A 22001-nucleotide genomic window follows, 5' to 3' on the forward strand; every position below is an offset into this window, starting at 1 on the left:
AGAGAACAGGTCAGTTCAAAGGTACAAATGAAGACAGAAGGTGTCTTGACCAACCTCCTGCTCAAAGCAGCCTCAGACCACATTACTCAGAGCTTTATCCAAACACATCTTGAACACTTTCTGGGGTCAAGTGGATATGCACTCCTGGGAAACAACTTCCAGATTGTTTTTACCCATCTAATTGCACACTGACAGAGGCTATAATATCCTGCCTTGGACACAAGAATATTGTGGGGGATGATGCTGAATGCCTTGCTGACTTCCAGGTAACAGACCACCACTACTCTCCCCACATCCAGCAACCCTGTCCTTTCCTTACAGAAAGCAAAGAGGATGGACAGACACAACCCACCCTGGGTAAACCCTGTCACCTTCTCTTCCAAACACCCAGAAATGGGGTCCCAGTGGACATGCTCTGGGGCACAGCCCTTAGTTCCCCTGCTCACCCATTGGCCATTCTGAAAAGTGCACACACTGTGTGAGAGCTGCCAGTGGTCAGGGAGTCCCCTCACTCTCCATGAGCTTTCCAAAATGGTGGAGAGTGGCCTCCCTGTGACATCGTCCTGCTGTCTCAGCTCCTGGGATGCTGCCCCTCCTGTCCCATACACTGGAAAGGATTGTGTTACTTCAGTGACCCCTGATTTGATCCCCATCCACTCCTGGTTGTTCTCCTCCAGATTCCTGTCTTAAGTCACAGGGGCCTGGGAGAACTTAGTGGTGAAAATGGAGGACAAGAGATACCGAGAATATAACTTCTTTCCCTGATAAAATTAATCAGTGGCCACACAGTGTATTTCTTTCTCCTTTAAGTGTTCCTGAAGCAGTAGCAGCTTATTATGGGCCCCTGAATTGCCTTAGATGTCTAGACTGAGTTCTGACCTGGACTGTTGCTGTGCTTGGAGGCTGCTGTCCTTGCAGACCAGATGAACTCACTTCTGCCACCCTGCCTGGCAGTTCATTCCATCCGTGTCACAGCTCTGTCTGCAGCACTGACAGCTCCAGCTCCCCAGTCAGGTCCCTGGCTGAGGCCATTGCCTCACATCTGGGTTGAACCACCCCAGCTGTGGCACCAGCCCAGCTCTGACCTGCCACAAGAAACCTGGTACCAAGTGTCCAAGAGCCCATGTGTGCAAAGGCTTTGCTGCAGAGCACAGACATGAGATGGCCAAAGATTGATGAATGTCTCTCTAGACCTGGGAGTATAAAACCAGAACAAAATGCGTACATTCCTTCAACTGAAGATATTTCTCCCTCAGCTTGGAGAAATCAAATCATTTGCTGTAACATTCCTGGTGTCCTGTCTAATGATGGGAAAATAAAAGATGATTCTCATACCAATTTATTGTTTAATACAAAGAACACAATGCTGGAAAGAAGTGTTGCTGCAGAGGAGAGAGCATCAACATCACTTATTACTTGAGGTTTTTTCAAAGGATGTGTCCCTGGAGACCCAGGGACACCTGGAGGGAGCCCAGAGGGGACAGAGAAAGGGACATCATGGGCTGCTCCTGTACTGCTGAGCTGGGCTGGGCTCCTGGTTCAGAGGGAGCTCATGGCCAGCGGCAGCGCTGCAGAGAGACAGCTCTGCCCAGGAGCAGCTCCTCCACACAGCGCAGCAGGGCTGAGGGCTCTGCCTGCAGCACCGAGGGCAGAGGAACCAGGCAGAGAGAGGGAAACACAGACTGGGGTGGGAGGATGCTGAGAGATCACTGGAAATGAAATCTTCTAGGATATTAAGCATGTGGCTGCAGAGCATTGTATCTGCAAATCTTGGCAGGATCTCAGACAGCTGTCACATTGCAGAGCCTACGAGAGATGTAAGTACAACTCTCAGAGATTCTCTGATGCGGAGGAGAGGATGAGCTGCAGAGCAGGGGTTGCCTTCTGCACTGTCAGAGTGACAAGACGTGAATGCTGCGTTCTCCCCAGCATGGCTGTGGGGTGTAAATGTAAATGTGCAGGCAGGGGTGCCCAGGGTTGTCCTGCAGGGCAGGGTCCCTGCAGCCCAGGGCTGTGCCGGTGCAGGGACTCTGCCGCCTGCCAGGGTCAGCGCTCAGCCTGCCCAAGGAGATCCCAACAACATTGAGAGGAGACACTGCGGGGGGAAGGAACGACCCGCAGCAGGGCAGGGCACGGTCCTTCTGCTGCTGGGTTCTCTGTGGGTCAGGGCTCCTCACAACTCCAGCTCACTATAGAGTGCTTCCAATTGGAGGTTTCAAAGAGAAGATCTATACAGGTATTACTGTAAAGATAATGCTGCTGTAGAGAGAATTCAGAAAACTCTGTATGATCCCCTACAGTGCAGATTTATCCCCTGAGCAGCCTCCTTGGCTCCGCTCTCACCCAGCAAAGCCTCTGCCCTCAGGGCCGGGGGCTCCAAGGCATGAAGCAGCTCCTGTGCAGTCAGAGCTCCAGTTCCTCTGCAGAGCACAGGGGCTGAGAGCAGCTGCCCGGCAATGTTGGTGTCTGGGAGGTGGCTGCACAGCTGGGGAAGGGTGGCGCTGTCTGAGTGCCCGGCTGCCTCTGCCCTGGCCTCTCTCACACCCACCCTCACCGCATTGTCCTTCTTGCTCCCCTGCTCTGGGTCACTGCTGTTGGGGTCTTGCTCTTGCCGTCAGGCTCTCTGGGGATGGCAGTTTCAGCTGCAGAGTCACAGCCTGACCTTGTGGGTCCTTTCCTGCAGGTGTGTCCATGGGTACACGTGTCCCAGCTTTGCTCTGACCTGTGGGGTGTGGGCAATGCAGTCTAGGGCAGGGTAATGAGCTGAGTCTCCCTGAATCAAATCACATTATTAGGACATTTTGCTATGTCTTTGAGGTGTCCTTCTAAGCTGTAAGCTCCACATCAGGATGCAAACGGGTGCTATAGCACCTTAGTGTTATCTGAGAAACACATAGAGGTTACATCATTGAAAATGCTGTTTGGTTTGAGAAATGAGCCATGTCTGTCTTGGGCTAAATGTGGGGTGCTGAGATCTTAGGAAAGGGTGAGATGTCATGGCTCCATATGGCAATGCTGAACCCCAGGACTGTCCCCTGCCCCCCGTTACCATGACCCCTGCTGCAGAGCAGGGCTGACTCCTCGGCAGCCAGCGGGCACAGGCCCTGCTCCTCACGGCACCTCCAGCCAGCACCACCCAGGGCTCAGACACGGACCCGAAGGAAGGTCTGGGAAAGGACAAGGGGGTGTGGAGCAAAGGGGGGGGGTGTGAGAAATGAATTCAACTCTGCTCAGAGAAGCCTCCCCTAACCTCTCACTGTCTTTTCCTTCTCTTACAGTGCCCTATGCTTCAATGCAGCAAATGTCCAACAGCAGCTCCATCACCCAGTTCCTCCTCCTGCCATTCACAGACACACGGGAGCTGCAGCTCTTGCACTTCTGGCTCTTCCTGGGCATCTACCTGGCTGCCCTCGTGGGCAACGGCCTCATCATCACCATCATAGCCTGGGATCAGCACCTCCACACCCCCATGTACTTCTTCCTGCTCAACCTCGCCCTCCTGGACCTTGGCTTCATCTCCACCACTGTCCCCAAGTCCATGACCATTTCCCTCTGGAACACCAGGAACATCTCCTATATAGGATGTGCTGCACAGGTGGTTTTTTTCTTTTTCTATGCTACAGGAGAATGTTCTCTCCTCACCATTATGTCCTACGACCGCTACGTTGCCATCTGCAAACCCCTGCACTACGGGACCCTCCTGGGCAGCAGAGCTTGTGTCCACATGGCCACAGCTGCCTGGGCCACTGGGTTTCTCAATGCTCTGCTGCACACGGCCAATACATTTTCACTGCCACTGTACAAGGGCAATGCCCTGGACCAGTTCTTCTGTGAAATTCCCCACATCCTCAAGCTCTCCTGCTCACACTCCTACCTCAGGGAAATTTGGCTTCTCATGTTTAGTGCTTCTTTTTTTGTGGGATGTTTTGTGTTCATCGTGGTGTCCTATGTGCAGATCTTCAGGGCCGTGCTGAGGATCCCCTCTGAGCAGGGACGGCACAAAGCCTTTTCCACCTGCCTCCCTCACCTGGCCGTGGTCTCCCTGTATGTCAGCACTGCCATGTTTGCTTACCTGAAGCCCCCCTCATTCTCCTCCCCATCCCTGGATCTGGTGGTGTCTGTTCTGTACTCGGTGGTGCCTCCAGCAGTGAACCCCCTCATCTACAGCATGAGGAACCAGGAGCTCAAGGATGCCCTGTGGAAACTGATGACGGGATTAATTCCTGAAGCAGCAAACTGCCCATCTCCTTCTGCATAGCAGTTTTAATGTAACTAATTTCAGGCCTGGCCTGTCATCTCTATTTGTTGTTGTTGGTGGTGTTTCTATTGTGATAATGTTGTCATCCCCTTTCAAATTCACTGCTTGCTGTTCTTTTATAACCACTGACTGTGCCCTTTGTGTATTTAAACAAATTAAAGAGCCCTGTAGTGACTCTTTTTCATGGGATCCTTTCTCCAAGACCTGTTTGGAGCTGCAGGGACAGTTCCTGTGCATCAGAGGAGGGGAAATGAGTCCAGCCTGGCAGCCCTGCCAGGGAGATCCAGCGCTTGGTCTTGCAGAGCTGTTCTGGTTCCACTCCCACACCCTCCTTCTCAGCCCTTGTGCTGGTGCAAGGCCTGAGTGCTCTGGCAGCTTGATCCCCGTCGTGCTGTGTGTCAGTGCTGTGAGCGCAGGCAGGGACAGGCAATGGGCACTTGTGTCACAGAGGTGGCCTCACAACAGCCTTTCCAGATAGAAAGGTGATCTCCTATGGGAAGGGCCAGAAGGTTTAGGTCTTCTTCTAAAGGTTATCTCAAGAACATGCCCACAAATGTGGCCACAGATTCAAACACCATTGTACATCTGAACAGTGTGTGTGTGCAGGGCTGGCACACAGCAGTGTCCTCTCACAGCCAGGCCTCCTGCCAGAGACCTGCAGGACCAGCAGAGCAGGGGCTGGGCTGTGCCCCTGTGCACTGGACACCCCTCAGAAGCTGTCCCAGGGCATCGTCACGCCCCTCATAACCACCATTTCCAGCCTTGGCCTCTCTCCCCAGCTCACAGCTCTTCCCTCCATGGATGGACACTGAATGAGCAGGTCGGAAATCCATGTTTGCATTGTACAGATGAGATGTGAGCACGCACATCATGTATGTGAGGTGAGATGAAGCCAAGTGAGGACAAACGTCATCAGCTGTTCCTGGGGATTCCATGAAGGCCTGTGGCACAAACAAGCTCTTGAGGTCACTTCATACTGGAAGAAACATCCTTTGGGAAACCACCTGAATGCAGCACTGGGTTGTGCATCCTCCAGCTGTGATCCCCGTGTCCATTCCTCATGATGGGGGACATCTCAGATGACTGCAGAGCAGCTGACACACCACAGGGCTTAGGTGCCTCCCATCCTTTGGGAGTGGCCACAGGAGGCCAGAGAGAAACTGAGACTACAGCCTCTATGTGTAAAAGGGACAGACACTGTCTCTGAGCACCCCTGGGTACAGAAGGAGTTCACGAGTCCAGGTCAGACATGGATGCTTGACAGAACCTGACATTTCTGTGTGTGACTCCAGGAACAAACCTCACTGCCCCAGTGAGATTCGTCTCAGCTGCCCTGGACAGGATCATTGCAAGTGCTCCAGTCTGCTCTGCCACCCTTGCCTGTGATTCTGGATTGTGCTCTCAAAAGTGACAAAACAGTCAGAAGGGTTCCGAGGCCCTCGGGAAAAGCAAATGTCAAACCCTTCTGCAAGAAAAGCATGAAGGAGAAGTAATGGCTGGACAGCCTGCCTCCATGCCTGGAATTTTGCAAGGTCACAGACATGGTGTTCCAAGGTGTCCTAGCAGCCAGATCAGTGATCTCTGGGCTGGAGAACTGGAAGCTGGGTGGGAGGTTGGCTGGACAATCGAGCCAAATGTCATCAGTGGTACAAAGCCCTCAGCGTAGCCGGTTACCAGTGCAATCCCTCAGGGACCAGCGCTTGGGCCAACACTGCTGAATGTCTTTATTCTCCCTTTGTATGATGTGACGAGTGCACTTTTAACCCTTGAACAACCTCACCTGGTCACCCTGCCTGGAGCAGGACAGTGAGATAAGTGAGGCAAGGGCTCTCTTCAAACCTCAAGTTATTCTGCGATTCAATGAATCTTTCCCTTGAAGAGGATTTTGAAGACAGAATAGGTAGAGGAAAAACAAAAAGAATAAGAGACAGAAAAGGAGTTCTAAAGGTGTCAACATAAATACAACGGTTCCTCAGAAGAGTATTTTTCCCCTCAAATTACTAGTAGAGAATATATTTGATAAATTTGATAAAACAATCATACTGTTTTCTGATAGGGTCCTGGACCAAACGGTGATGGATGGTTATGGTATTATGAGGTCAATTGTGTCTCAGACACTCATAATCCAGTCAGAATCCTGTGGCTGTGAAGGGGCAGTGAGGTCAGTTCTGTCTCTGGAGGTGACAGCCCCGCAGCAGGGACATGGCTGGGAAAGAACCTCTGCCTAAGTGCCCACAGGCCCTACCCAGGAAGAGGCCTTGGAGACGGGTTGTCATGTCCATCCCACCTGAGAACATGACGAGACAGCAGCAGGAACATGGTCGTGTCTGTCAGAGAAGCTGAAAGAACAGCAGCAGTCCTGGGATTTATAAGATCATGGTGAGGTTACTTGTCTTCTGTCAGGTAAAAGACCACAAGAAGCCTAATGGGTTGGGTTCCCTGCATGAAGGGCAGTTTCTGAGGTGGCTGAGTATTCCTTTGTAGTGGGAAAAAGCAGAAGAGGGAAAAAAATATCACATAGTGCAGTTTGGAAAGTGAGGACTGGATATCACAGGAAGAAATGTCAGTGGAAGGGCAGTGCTGTGGTGCAAGAGGTCAGCCAGAGGGAGCTGGATCAGCCCATGGTTTGTGTTCCAAGAGCAGCCAGTGAGGGTGCAGACACAGCAGTGAAGGTGCAGAAATGCTGGGGTGAGAGCAGGTGGGGAAGCGAGATGAGTGTCTGCAGCCTGCAGGGAAAGAGGGGCAGGGGTAGGACCGTGTAGAACAGCCTGTGGTGGAGATGGCAAAGGGCGCTGGCAAGGCTGGAAGGGACCCACAGAACCCAGGTCTCTGTCCCCTTGGCCGTGGCAGTTGTCTCTGCCACTGAGGCCCAGGAGAAGCCATGTTGTCCTCATGGCACTGGGGCCTCGCTGCCTCCTTGCAGCCCCATGGGGAAGCTGGAAGTTGTTGTACCACTGTTGTCCTTCCCTTGGCCTTGCACACCCACATCCCACGGTCCCAGGAAGGGCCCTGAGCCGTGTGTGAGGGACAGGATCCCCCTTCCCATTGCCTACAGGTCATGGCTTCTCTTTTCTGCTTAAGAAAGGAAACCAAGGGGTTTCTCAGCCTCAGAGCTGAAGAAAAGACTGAAAGGAGACCTCATGGTGGCTACACCTTTCTCACAAGGGGAGAAGGAAGGGAAGGTACTGATCTCTTCTCTTTGGTGACCAATGACAGAACCCAAGGGAATGGAAAAAGGGTGTGCCAGGGGAAGTTCAGGTTGGACATGAGGAAAAGGTTCTTCACCCAGAGGTGCTGCACACTGAACAGGCTCCCAGGGAGGTATCACGGCCCCAGCCTGACAGCGTTCAAGAAGAGACTGGACAACGTCCTCAGACACACGGGGTGACCTGTGGGGTGTCCTGTGCAGGGACAGGAGTTGGACTCCATGAACCTGTGGGTCCTTCCAACTCAAGACATTCTATGATTCTATGAAATACAAGGTCAAAAGTCCATGTTTTCATTGTTCAGATGAGATGTAACCATACACATCATGTGCATGTCCAATGTGTGCACATGGTGAGATGAACCCAAGGGAGCACAAATGAACCTTGGGGTGCCATAAAGGTCAGTGGGACAGAGATGATGTTCAGGGGTCTCTTCCAACCTGCAGTATTGTAGGATTCCACAAGGAGGGTGATGGCTGGTATGATGCCATGTGGTCACTTGTGTCTCAGGAACTCATGGTCCAGTAGGCAGCCAATGGCTGTGCAGGGCACTGTGGGGTCACTTCTGCCTCTGCAGGGGATAGGCCAACAGCAGGAACATGGCTGGGAAAGGACTGTGAGGTCACTCATACCAGACGAGCAATCGGACCCAGTCAGCATGGCTTTGTGAAAGGCAGGTCCTGCTTGACCAGCCTGATCTCCTTCTATGACAAGGTGACCAGCTGAGCAGATGAGGGAAAGTCTGTCGTGGGGAGTGAATCCGCCACACAGGCTGTGGGTGTTGTGTCCTTAGACTGCAGTAAAGCCTTTGACACCGTATCCCACAGCATCTCCTGGAGAAGCTGCAGCTCATGGCCTGAATGGTGCATCTGTGATGGGTAAAGAACCGGCTGGAAGGCCTTTTGTCCGCTGGAGCCATTTGTTCCCTTCCTGTTCACATGGGCATCCCATGAATGCATCGCTGCTCTCCTCCATTGTAGACAGGCACAAGGCCTTCTCCACTCAGACCTCTCACCAGTGCCACTGGTTTCTCCAGCAACCTCATCCTTGACTGTGGGATGTCCAGAACAGCCCTCCCAAGAGAGTTTGACAAAGCCTTTTTTTTGCACCATCCCCACATCCCTGCTCAATCCCCTCATCCACAGCATAAGGACCAGACAGTTTGGATGCAAGTGGGGCATTGAGAGAAATGGTCAGGAAAGCTTTGAAGTGCACAGGGAGCCCATCAACATGTTGGCCTGCTGCTCTCTTCTGAACAGGCCCAGAAGACCTGGGCAGCATTTGCTGTGTCCCAGAAATTCGCCTGGAAGGTTGGGATATGGAGAAAAGGTTTGGTCTGGGAAGGGACAGATAGGTGCTGGTGGAACTGGCTGGTGTGACCGTGAGACATCTCTCCAACACCTCAGAAAAGTCCTGGCTCTCAGGGAGGTTGCATGGTCCTCTGAGAAAGAAAATATCCAAAATGACTTATCATAGAATCAGAGAATAATTGTGGTTGGAAGGGACCCTTAAGATCATCAAGTCCAACCCTAACCTAAATGTGGCACTAAAACATATCCCTAAGTGCATCATCTGTATGTCTTTTAAACACCTTCAGTGATGGTGACTCCACAAACTCACTGGGCAGTCTGTTCTGTTGCTTCTAAACCCTTTCCCCAAATAATTTTTTCCTAATATCCAATCTAAACCTCCCTGTGTGCAGCTTGAGGCCATTTCCTCTTGTCCTATCACTTGCTACTTGGGAGAAGAGACCAACACCCACCATGATCAAACCTCCTTTCAGGCAGTTGTGGACAGCGACAAGGCCTCCCCTCAGCCTCCTTTTCTCAAGGCTGAACAGCCCCAGCTCCCTCAACCGCTCCTCGTAAGACTGGTGCTCCAGACCCTTCACCAGCCTTGTCACCCTCCTCTGAACTCTCTCCAGCACCTCAATGTCTTCCTTGCCATGAGGGGCCTAAAACTGACCCCAGGATTCAAGGTGCAGCCTCACCAGTGCCGAGTACAAAAGGACGATCGCTCCTCTAGTCCTGCTAAAGCTCAGATTGGATCAAGGCTTGAACACCTTGGTGTAACCCAGTTGGTGACAGGTTGGACTGCAGACTCCTGAGGTCCCTTCAACCTCAGTTCTCTTATGATCCCATGGTGATGTTGGGCTCTGTTTCTGAGTGGAGCAGAGCAGACGATGATGGGGCAGGATCCACCTGTGCTGTAGGTGACCATCTAAACCAACATCTCAGCCAGTGAACCAGCCAACACCTCAGTGTGACTCGCTCTGGGTAAAGTGTGAGGAGTCCTGGGCAGGGAAGGTTCAGAGAGCATGGGGTGCTATGGAAGACACAAAATGATCTTGGCTTCTTGCTTGTAAGCTCATTGTATGTCAGCTAATGTCAATGAAAATTAAAATAAGAAGAACTGAAGACAAAGATCCAAAGCAAAGGAAGGTGTCAACATACTTCTTATTTGTTTATTTATTTATTTATTTGCTATTTATTTATTTATTTGTTTGTTTGTTTGTCTTTCTAGGAGGGTTACTTTTCTTTGAAAGAGTTTTCCAGAACTGGGCATGGATTTAGGACACAGATTTCTTCACCTCCAGGGACACGAACACCTGGTGCCAGTGTAGATGCCCTGGGAACCCCTGCCCAGGCTCTATCTGTATTGCAAGGTGCTCTGGTCTCCCCAGGTCCTGTGTGATAGATGGAGATCCCAGACCAGCACCTCAGGTACAGTGGGGCCCTAAAATGGCACTGGCTGTTCATGGTGACACAACTGATGACTGATGTCTGCCTGGAAAGGTGCACTTCTTTGTTTTTGTGTGTGTGTTTTTTTGGTGTGATTTCTGGTCTTGTTTTGTTCTTTTTTTTTTTACTTATTAAAACAAATAAAAGAAAAAAAAGAAAAGCCACAAAAGTGAAGTGTACTAAGGATAGGAGAAGATATACTGGTCTTCCCCTGTACTTCTATTACCAACACTCTATTATTTCATCTCCCTCATCTTTCAGGAGTTTCCACCTCTCCTGATTAAATGTCCATGTCAAAGGACAACTTTCCAGCAGACTGTCTGGACATTTCCCTTCCCAGTGCTCTCAGGTTTCTCCTCCACTTGCTCTTTGGTCATTCAGTTCCTCTCAACTGTCTGGTTTCTGCTTTGAGCTTCAGGGAGTTACAAACTTGCCCCATTCTTCAGAGCTCTAATTAACATGGCAGTCAACACGTTCATTGTGTTTATTTCTATCCTTTCCTATCTCTCTGTCTAAACCAGTTCTTGTGTGGATGTCCCTTGTGGATGGTGGACCTCATCAGATCCAGCTTACACACACAGCTGAGGAAAGTGTTTTACTGTTTGTTAAACTGTGCAGTGTTTGCACAGGAGAGCAGGTGGAGCTGGTGCACAGGAGCTGCAGCATCTCCTGCAGAGCTCAGTGGAGAAGTCTGACGTGAGGAAAAGTGATGCAGTCTCTGGTGGCCAATGAGGGAACTGGCAGACTGGGGGTGGGGGGTGAGGAGCGAGGTTGTCCATAGTGTCCAGCCTCAAGGGACTGTTCTGCCTGTCCAGATGTCTTCAGGAGACCCTCTGGATCAATGTCCAGTGTAGAATGCTGCTGTCACTTCTTCTATACACTGAAAAATGACAGAAAATACCCTTGAAAGAAAAATCTCTCCTTCATGAAATCTTCTTTTAAATCTTCATCACTAAGTGTCCCATTGAAACCTCTCCAGTTAATTCTACAAGTCTGGAAGATTTGAATGAGATTAGCAAAAGAAACATCGCTCCTTAGGGCTTTCTGTGTTTTAATGAGCCCCATGGCATATTTGGTGCTGAGTCCATGAACCTCAGATACCAAGCACAGACTGAAGAATCTGCTCAAGAAGTCCAAGTCAGAAGCAAACTCCAAAGTACCTTGAAGCATTAATGGGCCCCACTGAGGGCTGTTACTGACAAAGCCTCCCCAGGGACTCGTTAGAGCAGATAATAGGAGGCAGTGATTGCATCAGGCAAAGGTAAAGTGCAGCAGCTCTGATGCTGAGAAAACCCTTGGTTTGTTTGATGAAGGACAATGGCCAAGCCTTGACCCCATGTCCCTAGGAAGGGAGATCCTGTTCCTTACGTGTGCCTCAGGCTTTTTCTGGGGATGTGGGGAGTGCGATGCCCAGTGCAGGACAATGGTGTGACACTCCCTGGGGGTGCAAGGAGGCAATGGGGTGCCATGGCCATGACAACCATGTATCTCCTCTTAGGCCTTGGGACACAAGCCAAAGCCAAGAGGATGAAGACCTTGGCTCTTGCAGGGACATCCAACCTTGCCAGTGCCCTTGGCCATGTCCACCATGGTACTTCCTACACTGCCCCAGGCCTGTGGCTGTTTCCCCACAGGCTGCAGACACCCCATGCACTTCCCCACCTTGTTCTCACCCCAGTGTGTCCCCATCTGTGCTGCTGTCTCTCCATCCTCACCAGCTGTTCCTTGAAACACAAAGCCATGGCTGATCCAGAGTCCATCTCAATGACCACAGCACTGTGCTCAGAATGATATTTCTTTATCCTGAGCTCCACTCTGGACCTCCAGAGCTGCAGTTTCTGATGGTTTTCCTTTCTCATACTGTTTTCCTCTACCGTATTGTAAAGAGATTTTCAACATTTCTGAAGCTACTACTACCCTTTCTTGTCATGGTTTTACCACAACCACCAACCAAGACCATGAGAGCTGCTCACATCCTGCTCCCAGTCCCCAAGTGGGATAAGGAAGAGAACTGAAAGGGAAGGGAGAAACTTGTGGGTTTAGGGAAAAAAAAAAAAAAAGAAAGAAAACAGTTAAAATTATTCACTACTACTAATAATATACTAAAATATACATAAAGTAAAATATATGATTCTCAGTGCAATCCCCCATGTAACTCCAGTTGTGCTGAACAGACAACCCAAAAGAAGAGAGCATCCTGGTCCTGAACAGCTGATCCCAGCAAGAGAAAGTACAAGTGCAAAAGGCAGAGAGGCCCAAGGGCCAACTGAATAACAGAAAAACATCATAAAACTGAACTAACACTGAACTCCCAATAGAATGGAACTTCCAAACAGAGCCAACCAAAGTAGCCGGCAAACCAAAACTAACTGGCTGGAAAAGGTATATTCAGCTTTATACTCTGCATGACACCAATGGTAAAGAATAGCTCGCTGATTGACCTGGATGTCAGTCAAGGTGCTGTCCTGTCTGTGCCCCCTCCTGCCAATTTGCACCTGCAGCTGGACTCCAGAGAAGTCCTTGGTTTCACTGACAATAGTCCAGGTAAATTAAATAAAAATAGATAAATTAAATTAAGAAAATATACTCAGTGCTATCCCCTGTGTAACTCCAGCCACACGGAACAGCCAGTCCTGCAGAAGGGAGCACCTTGGTCCTGAGCAGCCCATCCCAGCAAGAGACAGCAAAAGGGCAACAGGCAGAAAGGCCCAAAGGCCAACTGCAGAATGGCAGAACGGCAAAAGGCCGAACTGACATCAAACTCCTGACAGAATGAAACTTGTGAATGGAACAACCAAACCAGCTGGAAAACCCAGAGTAACGGATGTAACAAGACCTAAAAGCCAGCTTCAGCTTTAGACTGAGCATGACACTAATCATAGAGAATATTTCATTGATCAGCCTGCATGTCAATCCAGGTGCTGTCCTGTCTGTGTCCCCTCCTGCCAATCTGCATCTGCAGTTGGATGGCCGAAGAAGTCCTTGGTTTCCCTGACAACAGCCGAGATCTCAGTGAGTTCTGACATTCCCTTCATAGCAAATGCCAAACACTGTGAAGCTGCTGAAAGAAAAAAATGAACTCTATCCCAGGGAAGAAACAGCGTTACCTCACTATTCTCATAGCAAATCTAAACAAAAGACTGTACTGGATGTGAAGGAAAATGCATGAAGAATATTAACTCAATTTCAGTAAAAACAGTACATTTCCTCAGCCTCCCCTTCACCAGGCTGAAGAAGTTTGGGTGTCTCAACATCTCCACATGTGACCCAGACTTTCTCTGGCCACATGGCAGCTCCTCCCCGTTCCTCCAGAATGGGGAACCTCACACTGGGACACACCGCTCCAGATGTGACCACACCAGTGCTGAGTCAAGATGGGCAATAACTGCCCTTGACTGGGTGGCCACGCTCCTCCCAGTGCTCATGGGCATATTCCTGTTTAACACCACTGAGAACTGACTGAACATCCAGGCTCAGAGGGTTGTGAGCAGTGGCACAAAGCCCAGCAGGAGCTACCATGAGGAGCACTGAAGGACACCATATCTCTACCCAACATCTCCTGCACTCTTGGGTCCCCTGGAACCATCGCAGTGATAATGGGAAGAGCACTGCCTGTATGGGGTGGAGGAGATGGGCTCTGGAATGAGGGTCCTGGGGCAGTTTCTCCAGGTTGTTCATGCAGCAACAAGTCAGGTTGGATATTTGGAGAGAGGAACTCTTACTAAGGGCCTCCAAAGGGCATGGAGATGGTGTACGGTTTCCTGAATGCCTCCTTTTCTGGTGGAGATCACAGAGGCTTCCAGCCCTTTAGAGGACCCAGGACAGGCCTTGTCCTTCCTCTGGTCACAACTGGACCCCAGTTCTCAAGCTCAGACCCAGCTCAGGAGCCTTGTCTAAGTGTGACTTTCGGGGTAAGGTTTACAAGAGGGATGCATAAGTTTGTCTTCAGGACATGTGATGAGCACCAGGACTGAAGTACCAGAGCAAAATGATGTGGTTCCTGGGTGAATACTTTCTTCAGTGCAAGTCCTGACACAGGGTCCCAGACTTGCTTTCCATGCCACCCTTCACAAGGGATGATGCACTAAGAGATGGCAAGTGGGGGACACCAATCATTCTCCAGCTACTTCCCAGGCCTGGTGAAGCACCAGAATAGCAAGGACTTCTGACCCTGCACCCTAAACTCTGAAATTATCTTTGAGCAGCTGAACACCAGCATTTTTCTCTCTCTGGTGCTCCTGGCCCCTCCCCTGTGCTCCCCACAGCACCCCAAACTGGCACTGATACTCTGCAGACCAGGTTGGCTGCAGAACCATGGGGTGAGTCCACACTGGTTGTGCTGCTCAGTGAGGGACACAGATGCAGCTGAATGGGCTGCACTGTCACTGAGCTCTTTCCTGGGGGTCTAAAGCTCTCGAATGGGTTCAGAGCATTTCTTGGGACTCATTGGATTTTCCACTCACTTCGGTTCAGCAATCCCTTCCTTGCCCTTCAGGTGCCTAGAGACTGGTGCAGGAAGACGTGGCACATCTTCTGCCATTCCCTCGGTTTCTATCACTGCCATAGAGAGAAGAGCTCAGCCATACCCCTCCTGCTTCCCTGCTGAGGAACCTGCAGCCCCATGAGCTCTGCCCTCTGTCTCCTCTGCTCCAGCTGAGCAAACCCAGGGACTTCAGCCGCTCCTCATACGGCTTCCTCTCCAAACCCTTCACCAAATTCGTAGTCTCTTCTGGACACTCTCCAGTAGCTTTATCTGATTTGTATCCTGTGTCCCCAGCCCTGCACACAGTGAATGCTCCAGGTAAGGCCAAGCAGAGCAGGACAATCCCTTCCCTGCCCAGCTGGCCGTACTGTGCTGGATGCACCTGGGCACGGGTCCCTCTTGGCTCCAGGGACACTGGTAGCTCTTGTTCAACTTGCTGTTGACCAGATCCCCAGATCCCTCTCTGCAGAGCTACTCCGCAGCATCTCGTCCCCCAGTCTGTCTGTACAACCAGGGTTGACGTGTCCCAGGTGCAAAATGGCACCCCAGAATATCTGTCAGCATTGGTGCTCACTTGGGTTCATCCCACCTCTCGTACATGATGTTCATGCTCACATCTCATCTGTACAATGCACACGTGGACTTCTGACGTACTCATTCAGGGTCTATCCAAGGAGGGACAAAGAACCTCTCTGAATTGTGGCGAGAGGTCTGGGCTGGAAATGAAGGTTGTGAGGGATTAATCCATGATGATTGGGGTAGATTGCATGGGGTGTCCAGCACCCACAAGCACAGCCCAGCCCCTGCTCTACTGGTCTTGCGGTCTCTGGCAGGAGGTCTGGCTGTGAGAGGTCACTGCTGTGTGCCAGCCCTGCACACACACACTGTTCAGCTGTACAATGGTGTTTCATCTGTGGGCCACTTTCTTGGTCGTGTTCCTGGGAGTAGCTTTGAAGAAGACATAAAACATGAGGCCCTGCCCTTAGGAGATACCTTTCTATCCGGAAAGGCTGTTGTGAGGCCAGCTCTGTCACAGCAGTGCCCATTACCTGTCCCTGCCTGCGCTCACAGCACTGACACACAGCAGGACGGGGACCAAGCTGCCAGAGCACTCAGGCCTTGCACCAACACAAGGGATGAGAAGGAGAGTGTGGGAGTGGAACCAGAAAAGCTCTGAAAGGCCAAGCTCTGGTGCTCCCTGGCAGGGTTGCCAGGCTGAACTCTTTTCCCCTTTCCCCATGCATAGGAACTGTCCACGCAGCTCCAAACAGGCCTTGCAGGAAGAATATCAGTGAAAAAAAATGGCAGCACAGCCCTTTATTTTCTTTAAATACGCAGAGAGCATGAGTCCATATTTATACAGCCAGTGTGTCTGAAAAAAAACAGACAATGTATTAGAAAGGGGATGACAAAAATAACATGATTTATTAAAAAAATAAACATCACCAACACACAAACACACAAAAGTCTGGGCCTCTAATGAGTTACATGAAAACTGTTATCTGTTAAAGAGCAGATGACAGACACTTTATTAGTTTTTAAATGAATCCGTTAGTTTATTCAGGGCATCCTTGAGCTCCTGGTTCCTCATGCTGTAGATGAGGGGGTTCACTGCTGGAGGCACCACCGAGTACAGAACAGACACCACCAGATCCAGGGATGGGGAGGAGATGGAGGGAGGCTTCAGGTAGGCAAATGAAGCAGTGCTGATGAACAGGGAGACCACGGCCAGGTGAGCGAGGCAGGTGGAAAAGGCTTTGTGCCGTCCCTGCTCAGAGGGGATCCTCAGCACGGCCCTGAAGATCTGCACATAGGACACCACAATGAAAATGAAACACATAAAATTTAAAGATCCACTAAACTCAAGAAGCCCAAGTTCCCTGAGGTAGGAGTGTGAGCAGGAGAGCTTGAGGATCTGGGGGATTTCACAGAAGAAGTGGCCCAGGGCATTGCCCTTGCACAGTGGCAGTGAAAATGTATTGGCCGTGTGCAGCAGAGCACTGAGAAACCCAGTGGCCCAGGCAGCTGCTGCCATGTGGACACAAGCTCTGTTGTCCAGGAGGGTCCCGTAGTGTAGGGGTTTGCAGATGGCAACGTAGCGGTCGTAGGACATGACGGTGAGAAGATACAACTCTGCTGAAATGAAAAAGACAAAGCAAAACATTTGGGCAGCACATCCCATATAAGAAATGGCCATGGTGTCCCAGAGGGAATTGGCCATGGACTTGGGGAGAGTGGTGGAGATGCAGCCCAGGTCGAGGAGGGAGAGGTTGAGCAGGAAGAAGAACATGGGGGTGTGGAGGTGCTGGTCCCAGGCTATGGTGGTGATGATGAGGCCGTTGCCCAGGAGGGCAGCCAGGTAGATGCCCAGGAAGAGCCAGAAGTGCAAGAGCTGCAGTTCCCGTGTGTCTGTGAATGGCAGGAGGAGGAACTGGGTGATGGAGCTGCTATTGGACATTTGCTGCCTGTGGGCATGAGGACCTGTGCAAGGAGGAAAAGACAGTGACGAGTTAGAGGAGACTTCTCAGTGGAAAATCAACATGCTGTTTCTCACGGTAAACCCTCTCCCTGATGGAGGGATGTTTCAGCTCATTCTCTCTTTCTACCAGCTGAGAAAAACAGTTCATCAAAGTTTAAAATGCAGTTGGGCATGCAGTTTCCATGGATAGAGCTGTAAGGTAAAATTCACTGAATTGGTGGCAGAACAAAAACTGACTCACACTCCCACCACAACCCCAGAGAGCAAGAGCTCCAGGAACAGGTGGAGAAACAGGGAAGAACACTGCAGTGCTACCAGAAAATAAAGCAAGGACAGAAAGGCAGACGGGCATGCTGTGGAACCTTCTCCTTACCTGGCTGTGCTGCTGCCACTCACTTAATGACACTGTAGAGCAAGTGCCTTTAGCACCTTTTTTGTGTACCACGTTCCAGGAACCCTTCACCTGGAGGTCCAGCTGCTGAGGTGGAGACTCGTGACCTGGACCCCATGGCTTTGGGGCAGAGGCTCTGCTGGGGAGGACAGGAGACCAGGGGTTGCACTGGGAAATGTGTCTGCACTGCAGGGGATGTGAGAGAAGTTCCTAAATCCTGTCCCCAGCATTTCTGGTAGCAGTTAACTCTTCCTGCCCATGGCTGTGCTGCCTGCAGCTGTGTCTCTGTCCGTGGGTCTGCTCCCTGTCAGTGTCACAGACCCCGTCTCACCCGCTGTGTGCTCAGCTCTGTCCTGCTCACACCTCCAGGCACTGCCCAGGGGCAGCTCTGTGTGTGCAGGGGCTCAGGAGCAGCTCAGACAAGTCCTAATGAGAACTGGGGTCTCAGTGTCTTCTCCAAAGAGAGAAATAAATCCCCATCTCCCACAGCACACCCAGACAACCAAGAGTGGAAAACTGAAAGCACAGACTCCTTCCCTTGCAGCTGTTCCTGTCTTGATGTTGTTGTTCCCAAGGACCCTCTGCCATGTCTGTGGGGTTGATCTGGAGCTCTGAGCAGCCCTGACCCACACAGCACCCTTCAACCCCACAAGCTCCCTGCCTGCCCTGCCGGGGGTCGCTCCTTCCCCCCACAGCTGCTGCCATGGGATCTTCCCGGGCAGGCTGAGCGCTGACCCTGGCAGGCGGCAGAGTCCCTGCCCCAGCACAGCCGTGGGGTGCAGCGACCCTGCTCTGCAGGACAGCCCTGGGCACACCTGGGTGCACAACTTGCTTCTCAGATTTTCTAAGTTGCTGAAAAAATCCCCATCCTTACAGATCCCACCAGCTGTGCCTGTGCCAGTTTTAGGAGATGCCTCCAGGAGCTACAGCTGCATTGCTCTGCACCCAGAGACTTACCATGGCAATGGCTGCAAAGGTTTCTCCTCCAGTGAGCTCCCAGTCATCTTCTCAATCCTGACCACCTTTAATCTCTCTCTGCCTTGCTCGTCTCCCTGAGATCCCCAGGCAGAGCCCTCAGCCCTGCTGCGTGTGCAGAGGAGCTGCTCCTGGGCAGAGCTGTCTCTCTCCAGCGCTGCTGCTTGCCAGGAACTGCCTCTGTCCCAGGAGCCCAGCCCAGCTCAGCAGCACACGAGCAGCCCAATGCGCTTTAATGACCCCTCTGGTGGCTTTGGTGCAGAGTCCATGAATGTCAGACCCCGAGGGTAAGTTGAAGAAGTCAAACTCAGATCTAAACTTCAAAGTTTCTTGTAATGTTAATGAATCCCACTGAGGGACACAACTGAGAAACCATCCCCAGGGCAGCTGGGACAGAAAACTTGAAGCAGAACGAAGCGTAAGCAAGTGAAAGGTGGCTCTGATGCTGAGTAAACCTGAATGCGTTTCATTAACCAAAGGGCGAAGCCCTGACTCCCAGCCCTGGGAAGGCAGATCCTGTCCCTCCCACGTTGCCCAGGGCCCTTCCTGCACAGCGTGATGTGGGGCTGTGCAAGGCCAAGGACAGGACTACGGTCCCACAGCTCCCAGGTTCCTGGCTGGGGACAAGGAGGCCATGAGGCTCCTGTGCTGGAAGGACAAGGTGTCTCCTCACAGGCATCAGAGGTGCAGACAACAGCCATAGCCAAGGGAGAAGGAGCTCATGTCTGGTAGGGGCTTTCAGCCTCTTTACATCCCTTGATCATCTCCACCACAGCCTGTCCTGTGCTGTGGCATCCCATGCACCTCTTTCCCTGCAGGCTGCAGACATCCCCCCTGCTGCCCCACCTTGCTCTTGTCTGAGCATCTTCCTTCCTTTGCTGAGATCTCTTCATCCTCCCCAGCTGTTCCTTGAAGCACAAAGCCTTGGGCTGATGCAGACTCCCTCTGCTGACCTGCTCCACCACAGCACTGCCCTTCCAGTCACATTCCTTTCTGCTCATGTCCAGCCTGGACCTCCCCAGCTGCACTTTGGGCCATTATTTCTTTCTCAAGCTCCTTCACACTATGAAGAAACCTCCACCACCTCTGAAACCACCCTTCAAGCACTCTCAGGCTACTCCTGCACTGCTGCAGCCTCCCCAGCGCTGCTGGGCCAAAGCAGCCCAGGTCCCTCAGCATCCCACACCATGTGCACAAGGTGCTGAACCTGCCTTGGCAGAGCCCTGCACTCTCCAGTTCCTCCCTGCTTCTCCAAACTGGGAAGCCGCACACTGGCACACCCCCGTGTGTGTGGGGTCACACCAGTGCTGAACCGAATGGGATGAGAACTCCAGGTGTCTGGGTCCCCACGCTCCTCTTCATGCAGCCCCGTGTGCAGCTGCCTTGTTCATGGTGAGCGTGCACCACGGGCTGGTGTGGGGACCTTGGAGTGCCCAGGCCCTTCTCCTCAGGGTCACTGCTCAGCGTGTCAGGTCCTGCCATGTCCTGATGGATGGGTTTGTTCTCCTGCCCCTGGATAGAACTGGTCACTTCCTCTTATCAAACCCGAACCTGGGTGAACACCAGATTTTCTCAAAGTTGCTGCTCTCCCTGGACTGAAGCTCCATTTACTCAGCTATTGATGTTTTCATGCAGATGGTTTAACCTGATTAGGGTGTCTCTCCCAAGACAACAGGATAAGGAGCTGCAGGGCACTACAAACACCATCTCCTGGAGAAAGTGTGGGCTATTGGGGGTCTGGTACTTATAATACCAGAGGTCTGGATTCAATGAGTTAGTTTTTCTTCATGTGGAAAAGCAGCAGGAATGTGTGGAGCTCTGCCTGGGGACAGACAATGTCAGCTGAAGGTTGAGGAGTCAGCAAGAGAGGGCAGAACAACATGGGCAATGTTGTGGTGACTGGACATCAGCTACAGACTCACTGATCAGGCAGAGGAATTAGATGAGGCCTCCTTCAGACAAATGAAAGAAACCTCATGTTTCCAGGGCGGTGTCCTCGTGGCAGACCTGAGATATCCCAATATCTGCAAGGAACCAGCCATCCAGGAGGGGCTGGAGCTCATTGACAACATCTTCCTGACACGGGTGACTGAGGGGTCAGTGGGGTGAGGTGCCCTGTGGGACTTCACACTTACAAACCACAAAGAGTTGGTCAGGATGGAACAGTCAGGGATGGGAAAGTGGAGCTGAGGCTCCTGGGAGATGATCACAAGGCCAAGAGCAGGATTTCAGGAGAGCAAGCTTTGGCCTGCTGAGGGACCTGCTTGGGTCCTATGGGATATGACCCTGGTGTCTGCAGTGCTTTTCTCGCACATTTCCTCCCTCCTCTCTCCCACCTGCTGTTGTGCAGCATTTTTTACCCTTTCTCAAATACAATATCTCAGAGGTGCTGCCAGCATCACTGAGTGGCTCAGATTTGGCAAGGAGTGGGTCCATCTTGGAGCAGCTGAAATCGGCTCTGTTTGACGTCGGTCAAACTCCTGTTGTCTTGTCAGAGAGGCGACAACTGTAGCACACCCACACTCACCCCAGTTCCAAGACTTTGCCATGTAAACCCAATATAGGGTGACTATGTTTTGGGTGTTATAATCTACTTGATCATGGAGAAGAAATGGAAAAGATCTTTTGTTGGCAACTCAAGGAAGTCACCAGTCAATGAGCAGCTTCCTATGGGGAACTGTAATTACCCTGACAGTCACTGGCCAGGCAAAGGTGCAGATGCCAACAGTCCAAAGGATCTTGGGCCAAATGCTTAACAGAGCTGACTGGTGGGCAACAAGATTGATGTTCGTCAGATCTGGAACGGGGAAAGAAGGAAGAGCTGGTGAGGGATCTGAACATCAGTGTCCACCTTGGCTTTTTTGGTCAGGATACAGTGGGGTCCCAGGCAACAGAGGGGAGGGAGGAAGTCCAGCAGCAGAGCACAGGCTGGTGGGCTCCAGAGGAGAAGACTTTGACATACTGGGGTACAGCAGGTGAGGTGGTGACATGGAAGTAAATCTGAAGGGTGAAGGAGTTCAGGAAATATGGCAGGCCTTACAGGACAGCCTGCTCCAAGCACAAGAATGATCTCTCCAAGTACCCATGAAAGGAAGCATTTATCTCGTGAGGCTCCTTGTCTGAACTGATGGAGCTCCAGGGCAGAAAGGCAGCACACAAGAGGTGGAAGCAGGGGAAGCTGCAAAGGAGGAATTTAGAAACCTTGTCCATGGATGCGGGGATGATGCCAAAGCTGCCCTGGACTTGATACCTGCAGGGGAGCCTGAGGGCAAGATGACACAGCTTCCTTACAGTAAAAGAATAGATTGTTGATGCCAGATGTTCTGGAAATGAGGGCACTTGGAGGTGGATGGAAATATAAGAAATATGGCTTTATTACTATTTATTATGGAAATGCTCTCTGCTTGGCTATTCCTGAAATCTCCCTAATTATTCGCACCAGACTTGAAACCTTTGGGAAAATGATGC

At 51.4% G+C, this 22001-nt stretch overlaps 1 protein-coding gene across 1 annotated transcript; it reads right to left on the reverse strand.

Annotated features, from left to right (window-relative positions):
- Window positions 1–16219: 16219 nt before the first annotated feature.
- On the reverse strand, window positions 16220–17146 carry LOC139828713 (olfactory receptor 14J1-like). The gene has a single exon (XM_071812847.1). It carries the CDS (start codon window positions 17144–17146, stop codon window positions 16220–16222), a length of 927 nt encoding a protein of 308 aa, XP_071668948.1.
- Between the last annotated feature and the right edge of the window lie 4855 nt (window positions 17147–22001).

Source organism: Patagioenas fasciata, chromosome 10, assembly GCF_037038585.1.
Source record: "Patagioenas fasciata isolate bPatFas1 chromosome 10, bPatFas1.hap1, whole genome shotgun sequence".
Classification (NCBI taxonomy): Eukaryota; Metazoa; Chordata; class Aves; order Columbiformes; family Columbidae; genus Patagioenas; species Patagioenas fasciata.

What these genes read in the sequence shown, in the direction of transcription:
- LOC139828713 (XM_071812847.1), bottom strand. Translation starts at nt 17,146, where the DNA reads ATGTCCAATAGCAGCTCCATCACCCAGTTCCTCCTCCTGCCATTCACA.